This window comes from Emys orbicularis, chromosome 6 (assembly GCF_028017835.1).
Source record: "Emys orbicularis isolate rEmyOrb1 chromosome 6, rEmyOrb1.hap1, whole genome shotgun sequence".
Lineage (NCBI taxonomy): Eukaryota > Metazoa > Chordata > Testudines > Emydidae > Emys > Emys orbicularis.
Genome location: NC_088688.1, coordinates 28,843,592 through 28,867,676, shown reverse-complemented (window position 1 = coordinate 28,867,676; position 24,085 = coordinate 28,843,592). Strand labels below are relative to the sequence as shown.

Genomic DNA, 24,085 nt, shown 5'->3' with positions numbered 1-24,085 from the left:
TTTGCAATTACTTCTAAAGCTGAGAGGCCAGCAACAAAAACATACACAGGGTGACTCCATGCTAAAAAGGAGTTTGGCTGAGTGGAAATCCAGTGAGTAAGCATTTTATTTTTCAAGTTTCTTTCTGACTAGCTATTTTGGAATGAGAATTATGAAAACATGTTACCACTGCTGAGTACATAAAATTGGAGTGACTGATTAAGAGCTGTAAATGTAGGAACGGAAGCCAATCCTTGACGAGACTGATTGCGGGGGAACTGAGTGATTGTAGTGAAAAAAGGTATAAAAAGTTGGCAGAGCAGTGAGAAGCTGTGTGTGTGTGTGTGTGTGTGTGTGTGTGCACACGAGAGAGAGAGAGAGAGAGAGAGAGAAAAGATTGAGATGGAAATAGGGTGAATCAATATAAAAAAAGAGTTTGTTCTGAGTGAAAGATAAAGAGTGAGTGTCAGATCTTCTCCTTTGCAACTTAAAAAGCCTACCAGTGAGCACTGCACTGACCTGCTGCCACTCCATCACCTAACCCTTCTTGGAGGCAGCCTGTGGCAGAATATATGTTGCAGGAAAATTGCGATATGGTCTAATGGATATGATAGTGGGCTAGCAATAGGATGTGGTTTCTGTTCCTGGGTCTCCTGCTGTGTGACTCTGGGCAAGTCACTTTGCTTCTCTGCCTCCCGCCCGCGGTCCATCTTGTCGGTTTAAATTGTAAGCTCTTTGGAGCAGAGATTCTCTTGCTAGCTGTTACTTACCTATATAATGGGGCTCAATATTGGTTGGGGCCTCTAGGCACTATTGTGATACAAATTATAAGGGTGCAGATCAGCAGCCTTCCATGTGCAGGAAGTTGTCTTCAGGGCTCTTGCAGTTACTAATCTAACTACATGAACATAATACATCCCAAAGGTCTTGAAAGGAAACTGGAGCGTCTCAGAGAACCTGTAGCAAGCCTGGGGATTTCTGGTCCTTAAAGTGCAGTTGAAGAATAGGTGACTAGTCCAAGACCACACAGCAAGTCAGTGGTAGAACAAGGATTAGAACTCAGGGAGTGGCAGGTTTCCAGTCCTGTGCTCTGTCCGTTGAACTGTGCTTCCACATTCTGCCTCCGGGAATGCAAATACACTTCCTTGAAGCATGGGACACTAAAGGGGAGGATGAGCAAGACAGAGAAAGATTGTATTTTTAAATCTATCATTGTTTCAACTAATGTACCCCAGAGAAACCTTACCTCAGAAATGGCATCCTTCCTTCAGTTATGGAAGCCAGTGTCACAGTTGATAGAAAGAACACTGACAGACAGTTGTCCCTAAAGACCCACTTTCTAGTGGAAGGAGGGGGAGGCGGATTCCTCACCCACCATAAGCTTTACAATAGAACGGAACCCAGTTTGCTATATAATAAAGGTGATGGTTGTAAGAGATCCTCTCATCATCAGGAATATTGACAATTAGATGTGATGGCACGAGGACCATAAGATAACTTTTCTACCAGGTGCAAAGATGTTGGAATCTCAAAGTCATATGAGTAGATTTGTAAAGGTAACAGGCCAAGATGAAGACAGAGAAATTTTGATGTTGACAAGTGCATGATAAATCATATTGGAAGGAACTGTTCAAATTACTTATACCTATGGATGTTATGAGTCAGTTATAATCTCCAACTAGGAAGAATTTTTATATCATCATGGTCAGCTACAGATATGATCACATCTGTTCAATACATAGTGTCAATCAGCAAACCAAACAGTAGTTTGATTTCATTTGTCTTTTGATACGTTTTAATGAATTCCTCCTGTCCAATCTGCACAACATGACATAGTGTCTCTAAACTTATGGCACTCTCCTCTCCTGTTGTCCCTGCCCCCAAAAGTCCCAGCTCACTGGACTCCGGCCTGTGCATAAAGATACTAAAATTACAAAAATTATTTTTCTAAATTTCCCTGGCTGAAAATATTCAGAAGCTTGCCAGACGTTAAATGAATCTCCCCCTCCTCCTCTGTATTGTCTGTGGTTACTTTACAAAAGTTAAATTGTGTATATTGACAAGCTTAGTCCTCTGCGATGAGACTTTTGTGCTGTTCCTCTTGACTCTAGTAATTTAAATAATGACTGTTTTATACTGACCAATAATGACTGTTTTATACTAAAGAAGTATGGATTGGGATGAATGAACTATAAAGTGGATTAAAAACCTGGCTAGATTGCTGGGCTCAACAGGTAGTGATCAACAGCTCGATGTCTAGTTGGCAGCCGGTATCAAGTGGAGTGCCCCAGGGGTCGGTCCTGGGGTCGGTTTTGTTCAACATCTTTATTAATGATCTGGATGATGGGATTAATTGCAGCCTCAGCAAGTTCGCAGATGACACTCAGCTGGGGGGAGAGGTAGATACGCTGGAGGGTAGGGATAGGATCCAGAGTGACCTAGACAAATTGGAGGATTGGGCCAAAAGAAATCTGATGGGGTTCAACAAGGACAAGTGCAGAGTCCTGCACTTAGGAAGGAAGACTCCCATGCACCGCTACAGGCTGGGGACTGACTGGCTAAGCAGCAGTTCTGCAGAAAAGGTCCTGGGGATTACAGTGGATGAGAAGCTGGATATGAGTCAGCAGTGTGCCCTTGTTGCCAAGAAGGCCAACGGCATATTGGGCTGTATTAGTAGGAGCATTGCCAGCAGATCGAGGCAAGTGATTATTCCCCTCTATTCGGCACTGGTGAGGCCACACCTGGAGTATTGTGTCCAGTTTTGGTCCCCCCACTACAGAAGGGATGTGGACAAATTGGAGAGAGTCCAGCGGGGGGCAAGAAAAACAATTAGGGGGCTGGGGCACATAACTTACAAGGAGAAGCTGAGGGAACTGGGGTTATTTAGTCTGAAGAAGAGAAGAGTGAGGGGGGATTTGATAGCAGCCTTCAACTACCTGAAAGGGGGTTCCAAAGAGGATGGATCTAAGCTGGTCTCAGTGGAGGTAGATGACAGAACAAGAAGCAATGGGCTCAAGTTGCAGTGGGGGAGGTCTAGGTTGGACATTAGGAAACACTATTTCACTAGGAGGGTGGTGAAACACTGGAATGGGTTTCCTCAGGTGGTGGTGGAATCTCCATCCTTAGAGGTTTTTAAGGCCCAGATTGACAAAGCCCTGGCTGGGATGATTTAGTTGGTGTTGGTCTTGCTTTGAGCAGGGGGCTGGACTAGATGACCTCCTGAGGTCTCTTCCAACCCTAATATTCTATGATTCTATGATTCCATGACCAGGTGTATTTGGGGAGTTGTATGCCTTCCTCTAAAACATCAGGCTACTGGAGGCAACCTAGCAGACTAACTAGACCAGTGGTTTTCAAACTGTGGGTCGCGGAATGTAAGGCACTGGGTTGTGGCGGCTCCGGTCAGCATCACCGACCGGGCTGTTAAGAGTCCCGTCAGTGGTGCTGCCTAGCTAAGGCAGGCTAGTCCGTACTTATCCCAACACTGCGCTGCGACCCAGAAGTGGCCAGCAGCAGGTCCGGCTCCTATGTGGGGGGGGCATGGGGCTCCACGCACTGCCTCTGCCTCGAGCACTGACTCCGCACTCCCATTGGCCAATGGGAGGTGGGGGGGGGCAGTGCCTGCGGGCAAGAGCCACATGGAGCTGCTTGCGCACCTCCGCCTAGGAGCTGGACTTGCTGCTGGCCACTTCTGGGGTGCAGCGTGGTCCGTGGTGCCAGGACAGGCTGGAAGCCTGCCTTAGCACTCCTGCTGCGCCGCTGATCGGGAGCCGCCCGAGGTAAGTCCGCGGCCCAATCCTGCGCCCCGATCCCCTGCCCCAGCCATGAGCCCCCCCAAAACCAGACCCCCTTCTTGCACCCCAAACCCCTCATCCCAGCCCCCACCCCAGAGCCTGCAACCCCAGCCCAGAGCCCTGACCCCCTCCCACACCCTGAACCCCTCATTCATGGCCCCACCCCGCAGCCCTCTGCCCCAGCCCTGAGCCCCTCCCACACCCCGAGCCCCTCATCCCCACTCCGTTGGGTCGCGGGCATCAACAATTTTCTTCAACTGGATCGCCAGAAAAAAAGTTTGAAAACCACTGAACTAGACCATTGGTCTGTTCCTATCTTCCCACAAATTTGGGGCTTAATCCTGCAATCAGCTGCTACTGTAGATATCCTTACTTCCATACAGAATCCTACTGAAATCAAAGGGACTTTTTTTTAGATTAAGAATATACATGGTAGTAAATGTTCACATGATCCATTCCAGGATAATATCAATAACCTAAGCCTAGTCTTAAATAAGAGGTTTGCTAACCTGAGCAGAATCTTTAATGTATTCCATTTATTTTTCCTGTAATATGTTGAAACACGAGTCACTGCTCAAATTGGTGGTACCCACTCGATTTAGCATTAAAATTCTGTATGCAGATCTAGTCTATTAGGGTATCTCTGTGTAACCACATACATTTCTATGATCTAACCAGCTGTGTAAGGAATATGGTATCAAGGCACTTGTCAGAAAAAAGTTAATCACAGCTCGCAATTTATTTAAAATAAAATGCAGTTGAAGGAGGCAGTTAAGATAATAAGGAAAAACAATGGGACTTTCAAGGAGGTTTTTTGTTTTGTTTTGTATCTCTTTCCTCTGAAACATGGAAGATAGCCACAGCTGGAGATGGGACATTGGATGGGGAGGTCCAGAGGTGGCATTGAGCATTCTCTCTCTCTCAGGTGGTTGGCTGGCTGGTTCTTGCTCACATGTCCAGGATTTAACTGATCACCATGTGCGGGGTCAGGAAGGAATTTCCCCCTAGGTCAGATTGGCAGTGACCCTGGGGATTTTTCAGTTTCATCTCCAGTGCATGGCTGCAGTTCACTTGCCGGGATTATCTGGGTATATCTCACTGATTCTTTTCCCTGCCATTGTGGGAACCTCAGGCACTGGTGCACCTTGGTCCCTCTGATTGATTCTCTGTCTGTGGCACATAACTCCAGTCTTCTGTGGGCTGTAATACTTTGGTCTCATTTCAGTTGTTGGGTCCAGTGTGCAGTTGTTGGGTGGAGTTGGTGGCCTGTGATATAAGGCGGTCCAACTACAGGCTAGTTGATCTGGTGGCCTCTTCTGCCCTGAAACTTTATGACTCTGGTGCTGCAGCCCATTCCAGGCACAAAAGTCCCATTGACTTCAAAGAGATTTGCACAAAATGCAGGATAGGTCTGGGTACAAGCCCTTTTCACTCTGATGAATTTCACCCACAGAGTTGCCTGTTGTGCTTGGGCTCCGTAAACCCATCCCAGGCAAGGTAATGGGATGCAGTATGACAGTAGGAAAGAGGGGTAAATTTTTGTTCATTTTGTGATGAAGAACCAAAAGCTAATGGTAGTTGTCACCGTATAGGGTTGCCAACTTTCTAATCTCACAAAACCAAACACCCTTGCCTCGCCCCTGCCCTGCCTCTTCTCTGAGGCCCTGTCCCCTGCTCAGTGCCTCCCCCCCTCCCTCTGTCACTCCCCCAGGGCTTTGGAGCGGAGCCCGGAGCTGGAGCGCGGAGCAGCTCCGGAGCAGTGGAGCTGCAGGTTTTTGCCTGGAGCTGGAGCAAAGTCAGAGCACAGCTCCAAAGCCCTGCTCTCCCCCACCCTCACTCACTCGCTCACTCATTTTCAGTGGGCTGGGAAGGGGTTGGGATGCAGGAGGAAGTGAGGGCTCTGGCTGGGGGTGCAGGCTCCGGGGTGGGCCCAGAAATGAGGGGTTCAGGGTGCAGGAAGGTGCTCTGGGCTGGGGCAGGGGATTGGGGTGTGGGCTCTGGGGTGGGTCTGGGTCTGAGGGATTTGGGATGCAGGAGGGGGCTTCAGGCTGGGGGGTAGAGCCAAGGGGTTTGGAGTATGGGAGGGGGTTCTGGGCTGAGGCAGGGGGTTGAGATGTGGGAGGGGGTATGGGCTCTGGGCTAGGGGCGAGAAATGAGGGGTTCAAGGTGCAGGAGGGGGCTCCGGGTTGGGTAGGGGTTTGGGTGTGGGAGAGGGTGTGGGGAGTGGGCTCTGGGAGGGAGTTTGGGTGCTGGAGGGGGCTCAGGGATGAGGCAGGGGGTTGGGATGTGGGAGGGGGTGCGGGGAGCAGGCTCTGGGCAGCGCTTACCTTGGGGGGCTCCCTGGAAGTGGCAACATCTCCGTAGGTGTAGGGGCAGCCAGGAGGCTCTGCGCGATGCACCCTGCTTCCACCCACAGGTGCCGCCCCTGCAGCTCCCTGGCCAATGGGAGCTGCAGAGTTGGCGCATAGGGCGGGGTCAGTGTGCACGGAACCCTCCTGGCCGTTCCTCCGCCTAGGAGCCTGAGGGACATATCAAGGCTTCTGGGAGCCATGCAGAGCCAGGTAGGGAGCCTGCCAGCCCCACCAACTGGACTTTTAACTGTGGTGCTGACTGGAGCCACCAGTGTCCCTTTTCGACCAGACATTCTAGTCAAAAATGGGACACCTGGCAACCCTATTACTGTACCTGGTGTGGATCACAGCTGAGAGAGCCAATTTCAGGTCAGACTGACAAAAACTGGGCAGATGCTCCCACACTGGTGTTTTATTCTGTAATAGGATTTAACCAAAACAGCAACAAATGTGTGCTCCTGGATCACTATACTAGCTTAATATGGAGCCCCAAGCAGTCCCTTTCGACCCTCCAGCAGCCCATATTACCACTCTGACAAACTGGACTTCTGTGATGAAAGGTTATTAAAACTAAAAATCACCACACATTAGGTTCTTCCAGCCCCAAGACACCAGTCACTCACCCAAGTCAATGGATCCTAAGGACCTTACACCAAAAACAACATTGTAGCCAATCCTTTAGTAAACTAACTAAAGATTTATTAACTAAGAAAAGAAATGAGCGTTATGAAAAGGTTAAGGCAGGTAAAACACATTTCAGTTGTATCAGAGTATGTGGTCCAAAATGTTAGCAGGAATGTTAAATCTAGTTTTCTATATGTCTCTCTGGGTTGCCCAAGGAGCTTTGGGGACTTCAGTCCTTTTGTTCAAAACTTCCCTTGTCAGAATTAACAGTTCCGAGATGGGGTAGAAAGAAGGTGGCCAGAGGCCTTTGTTTCCCCTTTTTATACCTTGACCCTTTTGGCTGGAAAAAATCTTGGCAGTGTTACAGGTAGGGTGACCAGATCAGAGACGCGGGGGGCCCAGCTGAGCAAAAAAAAAAAAAAAAAGGTGCCGGGCATTAGCGGGCAGGGACCAGGTGGTCGGAGCGGGCCGAACCCCCGCTTGTGGCTGCAGCTCCTTCCCAGCGGGACGCTCCTTCCGCCGCCCCGGGCACATGCGGCGCCCGCGCCTAGTCTCCCTCCCACTGGGAAGGAGCCGCTGGAGCGCAGCCGAGCGAGAGAGGCGCGGGGCGGGCGGCGCGTCCCGCTGGGAAGGAGCTGCAGCCGCGAGCGGGAGGGAGAGGCACGGGGCTCCCCGGCAGCAGCGGGGATTCGGCCCACGCCCCCGTGCCGCCCACCCGGTCCCTGCCCGCTCCGCGCTGCCCCCTTCCGGACCCACCACGCTGCCCCCGGCAGGAGCCCTCTGGCACGGCGGGGGGCTCAGAGCTGAACCACCCCGTCTCCCTCCCTCCCTTGCCAGCCCCCCTTTGCCCGCCCGGTGCCCGGGTGCCGGAGCTGACTCACCACCCCCCTCCCTCCCTCCAGGCTTGCGCCGCCATGCAGCTGCAAGCCTGGGAGGGAGGAGGAATGCCGCGTGGTTGGGGAAGAGGCGGGGCCAGGGTGGGGATTTGGGGAGGGAGCCAATGGGGGAAGGAGGGGACGGAGCCGGGGTGTGGGGGGGGGGGGGGCGAGAGTCCCTCCGGGAGGACAAAATTTCTTGTTTGTCCAGTGTCCCAACCAAACATCGGTCGGGACGCGGGACAAAGAAGCAAATATCGGGACAGTCCCGATAAAATCGGGACATCTGGTCACCCTAGTTACAGGTCAGGCAGTTCCATGACATGTGTGCTCTGCCATCCGTCCTTTATCTGAATTGTAGATTCTAGTTTGCACCTTTGCCTACATGCTGTCTGAGGGGTCTTAAGGGATGACATGCAGACATCCTTGTTTACACCTCCTTTATTATTTCTAAAGAGCTAGCCTGTGGATGTTTCTCAGACCCACAACATGTTTGAGTTACAAACTCAGAGCAAAATTTCATAACTCCACACACAGCATCAATATACACATTGTAACAAGATGATCATATTTAGCAGATTACAACTTTTCCAATGATACCTCACAAGGCAGACTTTATACAATATTTCACAATTTTGTAACAGTGGTGACCATATTAGTGTAGACTTTCACCTTTCCCTTTAGACTGCATCACAGTACTTAAGGATGAAAAAGACCTATTAGATCACGTGCTTCTCCTTGCAATGCAAGATACACTGTTTCTCCCATGAGTACAAAGATTTGGGATATAATTTTCAAAAGTAACTGGTTTAGGATCCTGATTGAAAGTCAGTGGGACTTAGGTGTTTTTGAAAATAGTATCTGTGCTCCTAAGTCACTTAAGGGCTATTAAGAGATTTATTTGGGCATAAGCTTTCGTGGCACGAAAGCTTATGCTCAAATAAATCTGTTAGTCTTTAAGGTGCCACCAGACTCCTTGTTGTTTTTGTAGATACAGACTAACACGGCTACCCCCTGATACTTAAGGGCTATTGAAAACTTTTGCTTTTGTAAAATTTCAAGGATATGTATTTTTGCTCATCACAAAGGTCCTGATCCAGCTAACCATTAGTCATGTGAACATACTGATTGGGCCTAATTCTCTTCTCATTTACATAGGTATTACACACTTCTGCAAGTTGACTGACTTGTGGAGTTACTCCTGCCTTACACTAATAATCAGGCCCATTGACTTCAGTAGTACTAAGGGCATAAGTAAGGGGTACTAATGAAAGTAATACACATTTCATTTAGCTCCCTTAAATTCATTCACTTTCAACACATGTGAATATTGATTCCATGAAAATAATGTATGGGGTGGGATGGGGGTGGGAGGGTTGGTAGGAAAAGGCCAATTTTAGAGTATCTGTGTGCTGACCAGAAAATTAGATTATCCTGAAAGAGGAGTATTTATAACTTTGTGTATGAATGCAACATTGATTTTTCTTTGTTATATTTGTAGGGTCTCACGACTCCTTTAGCTTCTACATCGACGAAGCCTCTCCAGTTGGACCTGAACAACCAGAAACTGTCCAGAATTTTGTCTCCGTATTTGGGACTGTGGCTAAAAAGTTGATGAGAAAGTGGTTGGCAACACAGACGATGAACTTTACTAGCCAGCTGGGTGCAGGTATACGATATTTTGATCTCAGAATTTCCACCAAACCCAGAGATCCTGACAATGAACTTTACTTTGCTCATGGTTTATTCAGTGCCAAAGTCAATGAGGGCCTTGAAGAGATCAATGCATTTCTGACTGACCACCATAAAGAAGTGGTCTTCTTGGACTTCAATCATTTCTATGGGATGCAGAAATATCATCATGAGAACCTGGTCCAAATGCTCAAAGGCACCTTTGGAAATAAAATGTGCCCTGCTATATTTGCCCAAGAAGTAAGTCTCCAGTACCTGTGGGAGAAGGATTACCAAGTGTTGGTATTTTATCACAGTCCAGTCGCTCTTGAGGTACCATTTCTTTGGCCAGGGCAGATGATGCCAGCTCCTTGGGCAAACACAACAGACCCAGAAAAACTGATTCAGTTTCTTCAGGCATCAATCATTGAGAGAAGAAAGAAGGGCTCCTTTTTTATATCTCAAGTGGTGCTGACCCCCAAAGCTAGTACTGTGGTTAAGGGTGTTACTAGTGGACTCAGAGAAACAATCACAGAAAGGTAAGTGTCTGGAAGGCACTGTGTGTTCAGATTGATTGTGTTCTATGTGTCATTAACTCTGTTTTTATCGCTCCTATTATGGAAGATTTAGCAGATGCATTTCTTTTTTCTCTGCTATGATGGGTTAGAGTCAAAGTTCAAAGGTGATCTTCAAGCATTTAAAGGAAACAACAGTCCAGTCTTCTGGAATCTGTCCCATCTTCCATGACTACTCAAAGATAGTCACTAATGGTTCAGATATCTCCTCAATCAGCTCCTTGCATATTCTAGGATGCATTTCATCAGGCGCTGGTGACTTGAAGACATCTAACTTGTCTAAATAAGTTTTAACTTGTTCTTTCCCTATTTTAGCCTCTGATCCTACCTCATTTTCACTGGCATTCACTATGTTAGACATCCAATCGCTACTAATCTTTTTGGTTAAAACCGAAACAAAAAAGTCATTTAGCACTAGTGCTACTTCCACATTTTCTGTTGTTGTTCCTTCCCCTTATTGAGTAATGAACCTACCCTGTCCTTGGTCTTCCTCTTGCTTTTAATGTATTTGTAGAATGTTTTCTTGTTACCCTTTGTCTCTAGCTAGTTTAATATCTTTTTTTGCCTTGGCCTTTCTAATTGTATCCCTATCATCCAATTTCATTTATCCCCCTCCTTATAAACCTCCTCCCCTCACTGCAGCCTCAAACTCTTCTCCCTGTATTCCCCCACTCCTCTACCCCCTAATACGCCTCCCCTCCTCAGAAGCCTTCACGTGTCTATTTTCCCCCAAAGACTTTGATTACATTTCTCCCCAGAATTGTAGCAACCTCCAGCTGCTCAGTCCAGAACTCCTTTTATCTAAGATGGGGACTTGTTGTTACCGTATACTTAGTTATATAAACTGCAGAGCAAGTTCACAGCCATCAGTTTCAGTGAGGTCTGTGATTATGATTCATCTGGTCATGATACCTCTCAGTTTAACAGTACAAGGCAGTAGAAGAAAACTGGTTTTGTTGCACCTGTAACTCGGGAACCCCAAATTTGGGTTACTAATCTCCTGCATGCCCCCTTAAGGGACACCAAATTTCAAAGCAATCCGATTAACTATTTGCATTTTAGAGCACTTACAAGAGTTGAGCTTTAAAGCATATTAAATGGCGAGAATGGAAACCCTCCTGCCGTTTTTGTGTATTGGTGAATGTGCACTATAAAAAATGTACATTTTCTTCAATGCCATTCTCAGTTTGGGTCCCCTCAAAGACTTTGGGGGGCCATGCACCACCTTGGGTAAAACTCAGAGTGAGGCAATTTTGACCCGCATCACATCAAGTTTGATCTCTAGCTCCTCAGAAAACAACAACAAAAACAACCCCTCACAACCCTAGAAACTCTTAGAAAAATGGCTATTTTTTCAGGGCTTATATCTCCACAATCCTCCACAATACTCCAAATTTGGCTCACTAACCCTACCCTGTACCCTGCTGAGGCACACCAAATTTCAAGTAATCCGATTAAGCATATTGATTTTAAACTTTAAAATATTGGCCTTTAAAAAGAAGTTGTGATGCCACACCACTGTAATAATAAGGGATCATATGACTTTGAGGACCCACAATGCTACTTTGGTACAGGCCCACAAGAAGTGACACAGATGCTACAGGGCCATGTAATTAACTGGATACATAAAAGTGTCATTACCATTTTCTGACCAGTGGGCTTGTTTACTTCTAGACTTACTAGCACCCAGTCGAAAAAAATTCAGTGGATTGGATTCTCTGGTTTCCTTCATGCCCTCTATGCTGCTTGAGTGGTATGAAATGGATGGAAACTGGCCAGAATTGGCAAACAGAGAATTCCTTTGGTGCCATAAAGCTGGTGGAGCTATTTTCCTCCCCTCTCCCCACAGTGTTATCCGCTCTTGTCTTCCCTGTTCATCCCTCAATCACAAGTTTGCTTCTTTTGCATCACCAACCAAATCAGCCATTCCTTCCTTTCTTTTTGACTCCTACAACCCCATTACCCATGGTCTCTCCTTCCCGATGGAATGGGAGACTCTCAGCAGCCACCAAGACCCGGTGCTTTCTGGAGATTGAGAAAGGCATGCTGGTGGGAGTCTCTTCCCCTTTTCAGTCCACAAAACATAGCTATTTATCCACAGATTCTTGCCTCCTCTACAGTGGAACTAAGGGAGGTTCTCTCTCTCTTCCATGCCAAAGGAGCAGGAGCCAAGATTTCTTCCTTCACTGCCCATGGCGGAACCAGGGTTGTTTATAGCCTCTCCCCAGGTCAACATTGTGGAAACGAGGACCTTATGCACAGTTCATACAGAAGGACTGGAGTTTCTTCTCACCCTCTTTGACTGTGCCAAGGGAAGGTGGCTTGTTTGAGTGTTGCTTTCCTCTTTTCTTTCTCCAGGGAACAGAGCAGGCTGTAGATTCGCCTAGTAAATAAGCCACTGGATGGTAGGATGCAGCCAACATCTGAGGTGCGGGGAGAGAAAGAGAGACACCCTCTTTTTCACACAAACCTTTGAGTTTCACCACTCCTGGCTAAGCATGTGCCATGATAATGCATGCTGAACAGAGCCCAAAGGAGAATGGGGGCGGGGGGAGAGAGAAAGAGAAATGCTGATATACAAGGGGTGCTGGGGCACTGCTATGTGGCAATATGCTAGGCTACGAAAAACGGTTGGTACATCTTACTGATCAGTATTGTCTCACTTGAAGCACTGAAGCCATCTCTGAAGTTGGGAGGAGAATGGAGCTAAATAGCTGCTAGACTGTCTGATCAGAAGACCGCTAAAGATGAGGAGGATTATATGAAGTACGCTCTGAGGCCTCTAGTTATATGCTTCAAGCTGGCTTAAGTCTTCTCTGACGTTTGGGGCCATATCCAAACCTGAAACCAGTTTTGCCCGTGAAAGGCTCCCACATCCTTTCTAACAACCTATGTACATATCCTGAGTAAGCTGTTAATTACGCAGAATACACTTGGAGTTAGGAAATACATGATGTTCACAGGAAGTGACACAGGGACTGGCAGACCACTGTTATCTAATAGAAGAAAGGCAAGCCAGTATTTGGTGCAATACATAGGGTCACCATATTTCCGTATGCTGAATACGGGACACCTGGTAAAATGACTCTTATTCAAGCGAGTTCAATGGCAATCAATCAACTATGCAGTACAAACTTTCAAATTAACATCAAGTTGACTGAGCCTGTTTAAAAATAATCCAACTACACAGTATTTTTTTTATTTACCTTTTTATCTTTAAGGCTTTAGGGTTCACATGGGGAGGGGTCTCTCACACACACACGCACGTTTTGGTACACCTCTCTCATGGTGGGGGGAAGGGAATGTGACCAACTGACCCAACCCTCCCTGCCTGGTGTTCTTCGCCCTCCATGCCTGGCTGGATCCCCGGGACGGACCCCTCTCTCCTGGTACCATGTCTTCCTGTGGCAACACGTGGGTGGGGGCATGCATGGTCACTTGCCCCCCGTCCCAGATTTCTGCCAGGGTTCACACCACAATGTGGTCAGCAGCAGCCTTTCGGCACTGTGTGAGAGGGAAGGGATGGGAGCTACTTCCAGCTGTGGGGTGGAGGAGGGAGGGAAAGGTAGGGGAAGAGAGCGAGAGGGGGAGCACGTAAAGGGGCAGCGGAGGCGACACACAACCCGCCACCATCCAGTGGCTGTAAAGTGGCTGCCTGCGCTTGCCAACCGCTTCAGCATGTAGCCAGTGCCAGCCGGAAACAGGACTGAGTCCTGCTTGCCGAGAGCCAGCACACAGCAGAGCCTGCGCTGACGGACCATCAGTGGGAGCGGCTGGCCCCACGCGCTGCAGCTTTGTTCCGCCACCAGCCTTGCACACCCACCCCCATAGTCGGCCACTGGACCCCCCCACTCACCACTGGTTGGCAGTCGGTTGGTGAGCAGGGATCTAGCCAGCAGCAGGACCCACCAGTACTGATGGCAGAGAGACTGAAAATACGGGACAGTTTGCCCATTTTTAAGAAAAAGTTGGGAAAGCTTAAATACAGGACTGTCCCTTTAAAAATGGGACGTCTGGTCACCGTAGCAATAAATGAACTGGTAAATAGCACAGGCAACCATGCAGATGAGTCATGCAGGAGAGCTTGATGTTGCATCATTATATATGAATCTTGCACACACAACAGCCAGCAGAATGCCGTCATTTGTGCAATATTTTCTTCCATTAGGTCAGAGACAATAATACTTCCCTCACCGGGGTATTGTGAGGCTGAATTCATTAAGTATCATTCTTTATGTGAACATAAAGCTTACGGTGATTTCTTCCCGCTTAGATCTCAGAAATAGCTAACCTGATTTTATTGAATTTTTCTCAACAAATTTACTCCTAGGCAAAAGCTTTGTTATTCCGTTATCTGCTAGGAATGAATTTTATGGCCAAGATATAAACTGCATTAAGAGTTTATAATGGAAATGCTTCCACAATTATAATGATATATTTCACATATGATACTGTATTACACTATGGCTGTAACAGATGTACAAGCGATTACCGTGAAATGACTTTCAGTGTTTATATCAGATGTTAAGACAAATAATATATATTAAGACACTTCCTGATCATTCAGTGAGATTTGACCTTTGGCAGGATTTTAATATTGTAGCTGTTGATATAAGAGTTTTAGTAACCAAGCAACTGTCATCTAGAATATATCATATCATATAATATGGCAATAAGAAATGAAGCAGACTGATTGGTCAGAAGCAGTTGCAAGCCATGGTGATATGCAAGCACCATCCCACCAAAAAAAATTTGTTTATAGAGCCACATCACAAGGAGTGTTATACTCTGGGAAGTTTAAGATTACTGATATTGTAATACACGCAGTAAGGCATTAAGCTCTGATGCCATTTGTGTTTCAGACGTAGTTCTAAATAGTACAATAGCTCTGCTATTTAGCGTTCATGCTTATGTTGAGATATGGTTGTCCAGTAGATCAGGCACTGGACTAGCATTTAGGAGCTGTGGATTTCAAGCTGTGTTACAGATTGCTGTGTGACCTCGGGCAAGTCACTTCACGTCTTAGTGCCTGTTTCCCACCTGCTCTACACTGCAATTGAGAGGTGTGATTGCAACATGTGTAGACATACGAGAGCTAGCTAAAGCTAGCTTGAGTAACAATGCAAGGGTATCTGCAAAAGCTAGCTCTGCCCACCCATGTACACCTGATACTATGTACCACCCTAAGTGCATATTCAAGCAGTCACTGCCTATGCTGCCCCAGCTTCACTGCTGCTGTTACTTGAGCTAGCTTTGATCTAGACAGGATGTTAACCTGTCAGTTAAGTTTAGTCTCTGGAAAGTGTAATATGATTTTGTTTTATATGTAACTTTGTTTCCAGTATTCTTACTCACTGTCACTTGAATCTCTATTCTTTGATAATAGACTTATCCTTATTTTCACTATGAATATATCTAAGTGCTGTGGTGTTAAGCAAAGTGATGGTCCTTAGCTGAATCTTGCAAGCTGGTATATGCTGTAATATAATTCTATGAGTGTTAGTGGACAAGGGGCTGGAGGCTGCAGGGAATGCTCTGAGGACTGGGGGTTGGTGTGAGCCTATTGCTACCTACACAGAGTGAACGAGGTCTGGAAGGCACGATATGTGCTGCCAGAGGCTGGTAGTTTCAGGGAGCTGATTCACAGCAGGCACAGACATGACTGCTTCATGCGAAGGGCAGGTGGAGGTGAGGTGCTTCATGCCCGGAGTATCCCTGGGGAGCATTACAGACATGCAGGCATAATAAATATATCATATGAGCCATTTGCAGCCTGCATGTTTGACACCCATGGTCTAGAGGTTAAAGAAAACTGAAATCAGTTGGTGGCAATGGATGATTATGGGCCATCACTGAAGAATTTGAAACATGGTGACCTTAAAGCTTCTATCTTATCTCCCATTTTCAATGTATACACTAAGGGTATGTCTACACTACGAGGGTAGTTCGATTTCTCTTAAATCGAATTTGTGGAATCGATATTGCAAAGTCGAACGTGTGTGTCCACACTAAGGACAGTAATTCGACTTTGTGAGTCCACACTAACGGGGAAAGCGTCGACATTGGAAGCGGTGCACTGTGGGCAGCTATCCCACAGTTCCCGCAGTCCCCGCTGCCCATTGGAATTCTGGGTCGAGCCACCAATGCCTTCTGGGTAAAAAAAAAAAGGGTCGAGGGTGCTTTTGGGTAATTGTCGTCATCCGTCCGTCACTACCGCCCTCCCTCCCTCCCTGAAAGCGCCGGCGGGAAATCAGTTCGCGCACTTTTCCGGTCAGTGACAGCGCGGACGCCACAGCACTGCGAGCATGGATCCCGCTGCGACCATCGCTGCAGTTGTGGCCGTTGTCAACGCCTCGCAGCTTATCATCCACCTTTCCCAGAGGCAGATGCAGATGAACCAGGCGAGGAGGCTACGGCACCGCGGTGAGGGCCTGAAGTCTGAGACTGGCACAGACCTGTCAGAAAGCACGGGACCCAGCACCGAGGACATCACGGTGACAATGGGTCATGTGGATGTTGTGGAACGGCGATTCTGGGCACGGGAAACAAGCACGGACTGGTGGGACCGCATAGTGCTGCAGGTCTGGGATGAATCCCAGTGGCTGCGAAACTTTCGCATGCGGAAGGGGACTTTCATGGAACTTTGTGAGTTGCTGTCCCCTGCCCTGAAGCGCAATGACACCCGGATGCGAGCAGCCCTGACTGTCCAGAAGCGAGTGGCCATAGCCCTCTGGAAGCTTGCAACGTCAGACAGCTACCGGTCTGTCGCGAACCAGTTTGGCGTAGGCAAATCTACCGTGGGGGTTGTTGTGATGCAAGTAGCCAACGCAATCGTTAAGGTACTGCTCTCAAAGGTAGTGACCCTGGGAAACATGGAGGTCATCATAGATGGCTTCGCCGCGATGGGATTCCCAAACTGCGGTGGGGCTATAGATGGAACTCACATCCCTATCCTGGGACCGGACCACCAGGCCAGCCAGTACATCAACCGAAAGGGCTACTTTTCAATGGTGCTGCAAGCACTGGTGGACCACAGGGGACGTTTTACCAACATCAACGTCGGATGGCCGGGCAAGGTTCATGACGCTCGCGTCTTCAGGAACTCTGGTCTGTTTAGACGGCTGCAGGAAGGTATTTACTTCCCGGACCACAAAATAACTCTTGGGGATGTGGAGATGCCTACAGTGATCCTTGGGGACCCAGCGTACCCGCTAATGCCCTGGCTCATGAAGCCCTATACTGGCGCCCTGGACACTGAAAAAGAACTGTTCAACTACCGGCTGAGCAAGTGCAGAATGGTTGTGGAGTGTGCTTTTGGCCGTCTCAAGGGGAGATGGAGAAGCTTACTGACTCGCTCTGATCTCAGCGAAACCAATATCCCCATTGTTATAGCAGCTTGCTGTGTGCTCCATAATCTCTGTGAGAGCAAGGGGGAGACCTTTATGGCGGGGTGGGAGGTTGAGGCAAATAGCCTGGCATCTGATTACGCCCAGCCAGACAGCCGGGTGATTAGAAGAGCCCAGCGGGACGCGCTGTGCATCCGGGAGGCTTTGACAGCTAGGTTCCACAGTGAGCAGGGTAACCAGTGACTTTTAAGTTTCTGTACAGAGAAGCTGAACCTGCCCCCGTTTCTTTACCCAGTTACTGTTGACTATCCTCTCCAGTTACAGACCCCCTCCACCCCCTTCCAAAAAAATAAATTTAGTTTTATTTTGTTAATGAACACCGTTGTCTTTATTACTGTTTTCGCGGGAATGTTTTAAACCTGGGACGCAGACTGTGGTGGGGAGCGGGTGTAGTGTACTGATGCAAATGATCCTTCTAAACTCCAGGAATGACAGGATTCGCAGTGGCGGACTGGTTGTTTCAACGGAGCCTGCCAGCCCTCCGGAGCGGGACTGCGTGTATGTGGGGGCTATGTGACTTTATGGCAGGGGGAGGAGGGTTACAGATCCCCTGCTGCATGGCTCTGTGATCTAGGACAAGGACCGCTGCATAAGATCTGTAACTGCCCTCCCCCGCCACAAAGTCACAGAGCAACCCACCCCCCCACGCACAGAACATGAAAACCACCTCCCGGACTGACCAGGGTAACTACTCACTGCACTGTGTATGTGCCCTGCTGCTGGACCTGCCCCCGCCTCTGTACCCTGCTAAAGGTGACTGTCCTGTCCAATTACCAAGCCCCTTCCCCCCCTTCAGACAGACTGTCCCACAAAAGAACATGATTGAAACACTAATGAACAGAAACGTGTTTTTTATTAACAACCACACATGAAACTGGGGGGTGAAACTTGGACGGGGGCTTGGGTGAGGCGAGCAGGAAAGGACTTTTCAAATTTTGGGGAATGACAGCCTTCTGGTGCTTGAGCAGTCTGCAGGGGTCGAGTGAGAGTTTTCACGGACTCTGCCGCCCCTCCTTCTTTGGACTTTGGGCGAGGGGGGTATGGGACTTGGTGGCGGGGGAGTGCGGTTGCTGATAGACTGCAGCGGGGCTCTGTCCTCCTGCCTCCGTTCCTGCAGAACATCAACAAGGCGCCGGAGCGTGTCCGTTTGCTCCCTCAGAAGTCCAAGCAGCGTTTGAGTCGCCTGCTGGTCTTCCTGCTGCCACCTCTCCTCACGGTCCATGTGTGTCGGGTGCATTTGGGACAAATTCTCCCTCCACTGGTTCTGCTGTGCTGCCTGGGCTCAGGAGCAGCCCATTAGTTCTGAGAACATGTCCTCTCGCGTCTTCTTCTTCCTCCGCCTAATGTGCGCTAGCCTCTGGGAGTGTGATGCCAGTCTGGGTTGGGAGACAGTCGCAGATGTGGCTGTGGGAATGAGGAAAAGGTAGTGAATTCCTCCGAAACATAAATGTGGTTGTGAACAAAGAACATAGTCTTTCTCTGTGAACAAGACCATGCACCGCACCTATCACATGCGCACTCAGGACAAGGTCGAATTTTCGGACCTCGCCTTCAGTGCCTGGGGTTTTGCACTGCAGATCTGGGAAGCGTGGCAGGACACCGTAATCTCTGTAGCAGGCAAAGATGGTAAGCCGTAGACTTGTGGCTGCTTAAAACTTTAGTAGTACCACTGGCCTCCTTTCACATTGAAAGCAATGCCAGTCTCTGCTGCCAGCAATCGGCCAAGCATGAACTCTGTCCCTGTTCCACCCCCTCGCGGATGTCCCAGGGAAAGATCCCTGTATGCTGCCCCTCTCCCGCATCCACCGCGTGGCTGCAAACCAGCGGTTACAGTTCTGTAAAGGAACTTGCAAGCAGTCCCAATACTAACAGTCCCCTACCTAATTCAAAGCAGGTCATCATGAGCGACATAACTATCCTGAGGATCTCGGACACTGAGAAGGAAAGGATGCTTCGAGAAAGCCTGCAAAGACCAGGGCCCTATGCCGCCATGCTGTGCAAGGCAATGATACCGGAGTACTTGCTCGTCTCCTGGCGCGGGAATGTCTCCTACTTCGGAGGACCCAGTAAGGCCGCTCTCCCCAGGAACCTGATGAACAGGCTTTCCCATTACCTGCAGGAGAGCTTCGTTGAGATGTCAGTGGAGGACTATTGCTCTATCCCCGGACATATAGACCGGATTTTCATATAGCTGCAGTTGCAGGGACTATAGAGTGGAGCAGCTTGGGCAGCAGAATCATGCACAACCGGACACTGTTTGATTTTTTTTAAATAGTTGGAACTGATTACTTAAGCGCCCAGGGTAAAGAAATCATGAAGCACACCTTGTTCTTATTGTTAATATTCCAGTTTTATAAAAAATAAATGTTTAGATGTTTAAAGCACTTACCGCTTGATCCTTCCCCTGAATCTGTGTCCAGGTTACATGCTGGGGAGGGTTGGTAGGGGATCTCTGTAAGGGTGATGAATCGCTCCTGGCTGTCGGGGAAATCAGCTTGGTAAGCGCTGTCGACTGCCTCGTCCTCCTCATCTCCTTCCTCATCTTCCCCGTCCGCTAACATGTCCGAGGAACCAGCCGTGGACAATATCCCATCCTCAGAGTCCACGGTCAGTGGTGGGGTAGTGGTGGCGGCCGCACCAAGGATGGAATGCAGTGCCTCGTAGAAACGGGATGTGTGGGGCTGGGATCCGGAGCGTCCGTTTGCCTGTTTGGTCTTCTGATAGCCTTGTCTCAGCTCCTTGATTTTCACGCGGCACTGCGTTGCATCCAGGCTGTATCCTCTCTCTGCCATGGCTTTAGAGATCTTCTCATAGATCTTTGCGTTCCGTCTTTTGGAGCGCAGCTCGGAAAGCACGGACTCATCGCCCCACACAGCGATGAGATCCAAGACTTCCCGATCAGTCCATGCTGGGGCCCTCTTTCTATTCTGGGATTGCACGGCCATCTCTGCTGGAGAGCTCTGCATCGTTGCCAGTGCTGCTGAGCTCGCCACGCTGTCCAAACAGGAAATGAGATTCAAACTGGCCAGACAGGAAAAGGAATTCAAATTTTCCCGGGGCTTTTCCTGTGTGGCTGGTCAGAGCATCCGAGCTCGGACTGCTGTCCAGAGCGTCAACAGAGTGGTGCACTGTGGGATAGCTCCCGGAGCTATTAGCGTCGATTTCCATCCACACCAAGCCTAATTCGATATGGCCATGTCGAATTTAGCGCTACTCCCCTCGTTGGGGAGGAGTACAGAAGTCGAATTTAAGAGACCTCTATGTCGAACTAAATAGCCTCGTGGTGTGGACAGGTGCAGGGTTAATTCGATGTAACGGCGCTAAATTCGACATAAACGCCTAGTGTAGACCAGGCCTAAGCTTCTTGGTGAGGTCATTTCTAACCACAGATGAGAATATATTAATAGGCTAATGATACTTAATTGTACATCTCTTGCTCCATGACCTTTCTCTACACTGGCAAAGTGTTTGAATGATACTGATCTCTGGCTGCATTGGATCTGAAAGACATTACGTCCAGCTGTTGAGAGGGATCTGTCAAGACAAGGAGATTCTCTTTATTGTGTCCCCACAGACGGAGGGAACACTGCTGGAAGTAGCAAGGCAATTGATGCACCTTTTGTATTATTTTTTCCTTGCTATTTCTAATGAGAGCTACATGTTGCGGTGACGTGAATCTGTATTTTCCAGCGCAGGCATCACTTTTCCTTATCCTGAAATGACCTTGAAAAGCAGCACATGCCCTCCTGATCACCAAGCTCAGTATTGTAATTCCCTCTTAATAAAGCTCTCAGCAGGACTTCTCTGCTGCTTGCAGCTAGTGTAGAACGCAGAGTGCCTGTTCACAGGACTGAGCAGCTGTAATCATATTATGTCCACCCTACTTTTTTTCCACTGATTTACCTATAAAGTAAAAGTTTGATTTTTTTTTTTTTAAGGTGGCCTGGCTGGCTTTTCAAGTCCTGAATGGCTCAGGCACTGGCTATGGCTGAGACCTCCTCCCTGAGCTTTGTGTTGATGGGTATCTATGCTGTGACCGCACTTGCCATCTCTGCCAGCACACTTTGAGAGAACAGGTGATGACACCTTTGCTGTCGCAGCTCCCAGCCATCCAACTCTGTTTTGTTCTAATCAGATTTCAGTTGTAATTTTGGTTGTCTCCTGTGTAATATCGTGTTCTCGCTCAACCCCACTCCCGCTTTATTGTTTGGGAGTATAATGTATTTTTAATAGGCAATAGGTTTAAAACAAACAAAAGGAAGTACTCCTACACACAACACACAATCAGCCTGTGGAATAGGTTGCTATGGGATGTTGTGAAGGCCAGAAGTATAAGTGGGTTCAAAAATAAAATAAATAAGTTCATGGAGGATAGGTCCATTGATGGCTATTAGACAAGATCATCAAGGACGCAACCCTATGCTGTGGGTGTCCCTAAACCTCCAGCTTCCAAAAGCTGGGACTGGATGACTGTGATGGGTTCACCAGGGTGCAACCTGGAACTGGGGTACCGCTAATCCCTCTCTCCGACCAATCTGGGCTCTCTCTCACACTGTGATATTGTGACACGCTACAGACCCCTCCAGGTCCTGCACTCACACAGCCATTCGCAGGCAGGGACACATCTAGCTGAGTTACATGAACGCTTTCGCCAGCCACTCATGAACCAACAATAGAGAGGCTCCAGCCAATTTTCCCCAGCCTAGCATCTCAGAGCTGTACCATCCTGCCGGTCAGAAGTCTAACCAGTGTAAGTTTATTACCCAGTCTGCCCCTCCCTCAATGTGGAGAGGACATGCACCAGCCCCTGTTCCTGAGCAGATTTCCCTTTGCACTTCAAACAACACACTGTTTTAGATAAAACAGATTTATTAACCACAGAAAGATAGATTTTAAGTGATTATAAGTAATAGCATACAGATCAAAGTTGGTTACCTAAGAAATAAAACAAATTTGCAATCTGAGTTCTATTAACTAGACTGGATTTGAATTAAGCAGTGTCTCACCCTGATAGTACAAGCAGCTTACAGATCCTCCATACACAGGTTGGAACTCCTTTCCGGCCTGGGACAACCCTCCCCCATTCAAAGTCATTTCCCTCCGGACGTGCTTCCACGTGTTGAGTTGTGGAGGGAGTGAGGCCAAGTGATGATGTCACTTTGCTCTTTTATAGCTTCTTCCAGCTTGCTGGAAAGATCCTTTGCTGTGATGTGAGTCAAGCAGCCTCCCTTGTATACGTGCTATCTCTGAGAGGTTTCCATTGTATAGTTCAATTCAGAAAAACAAACTTTGAAATGTTGGCATTTCAAAACTGAAATTCTGGTTTCCAACTATCTCTATTTAATACCAAAGTGACTGTCTAGTTGAAACAGGGAAAATATGACCATCTTCAGCAACTAAACCTGATTATTAACAAAAATACTTCATCTTGTGAACACATAATAAACAGCAGAGAAATAACAAATAAGGTCTGAGGGTGAGAGACTTTAATATAAGTTTCACACAGAAGCACATTTTCCAGACTCTTTAAACCAGGAAAAATAAGTCAAAACTTAATACCAATTCTTGTAATTTTTTTATTCCAGTTCAACTCGTCTTTGTTGTTGAAAGTAATTCAACCCAAATGCCCTGTTAAAATTTACAATTATTTGAAATCAGGGAAGTCAACATGATTGTAGATGTAATTTAGATGCAATAATTTTAGAGACATGCAACATGAAAGAGCCTGGTGGAGATTACTTGGCTTTATAAGAGATCTAAAAATTGCTCGTCAATCATACTATACTGTCTTCAATTCAGATGTCATCTAGACATTTCATTATTGCTGACTGTAAGGATGAATGAAAAGTTAGGAGTAATGGCTCTTAACATTTGATTTTAAAGTCTGCTGTTAATTAATCTTTTAACAGGACAGATAAGAAGGTCAACAAAGATATCCTGGGTGACACACGCTGATCTCATATCTGTCAATGAGATCCTGTGACTTCAGGTGGTTGCAGTGAATAATATGTGGTACTATTGCGTGAATACCCCTGTTCTGAAAGGATTATTATTTTGGGAGAAGTAGGGTTTTTTTATTATTATATTATTATTGATATTGGGAGAAGTATTTATTTTTTTCTCCTAGTCTGATTCTCCAAGGCTCATTTTTCACCCATAATGGGGTGTAAAATTACATGTAAACATTTATTAAACCAAATCATAGAGGCCACCATTTCATTAAGCTCTCCTCTCTGAGTAATCTATCTATTCTTATCCAAGCTTTTCAGATGATTATCTCTGTTGGACTGAATGAACCCTAGCTCCTTGAAGGTAAGAGTGGGCATTTAGACATTCGGGAAGGGTGTGAGGAGTAGTCACAGGGCAGCCAGAGCTCCCCAGAGTCTGAATTGGCCACAATTCCTCCTGGGGGCTTCCATGCAGAGAACCCTGGGAGCCCAGATATTATGGTGACAGGCACAGTATAAAAGCCTGGCTAGAAAGAGTGGTATAGCAGCTACCCTACCTTTGAGAATGCTGCCCTGTGCTTTCTCTTCCACCCAGCTAGTTCTGCTGCTGCCGGTAAACAAGTGAGCAAGGCAGCGAACTAGCCCTATTCTTCCTTGTCTCCTTTCAGGCAGTTTGCAGGAGCGTGCAGAGAGAACAGAGCCTTGCTGTCCAGCCACAATGCAGCCAGCCCTTTTTACGGGGCAAAAGAGGGGAGAGGCATACCTGCACAGCATCCAATCAGTCTGCCTCTCATATTAATATATATGAAAATAACCCAAGACTCAAGTCTGGAAATAAATGAGCTGGGAAAAGACCAGTAAA

The 24,085-nt window shown here is 47.6% G+C and overlaps 1 protein-coding gene across 1 annotated transcript in view; it reads left to right on the top strand.

Annotated features, from left to right (window-relative positions):
* PLCXD3 (phosphatidylinositol specific phospholipase C X domain containing 3) overlaps positions 1-24,085 on the top strand; it is a 135,672-nt gene that overhangs the window by 75,808 nt on the left and 35,779 nt on the right. Inside the window, exon 2 of the mRNA XM_065406918.1 lies at positions 9,125-9,833. Within this exon, the coding sequence (XP_065262990.1) occupies positions 9,125-9,833 (709 nt within the window). The remainder of the gene's footprint in view (positions 1-9,124; positions 9,834-24,085) is intronic.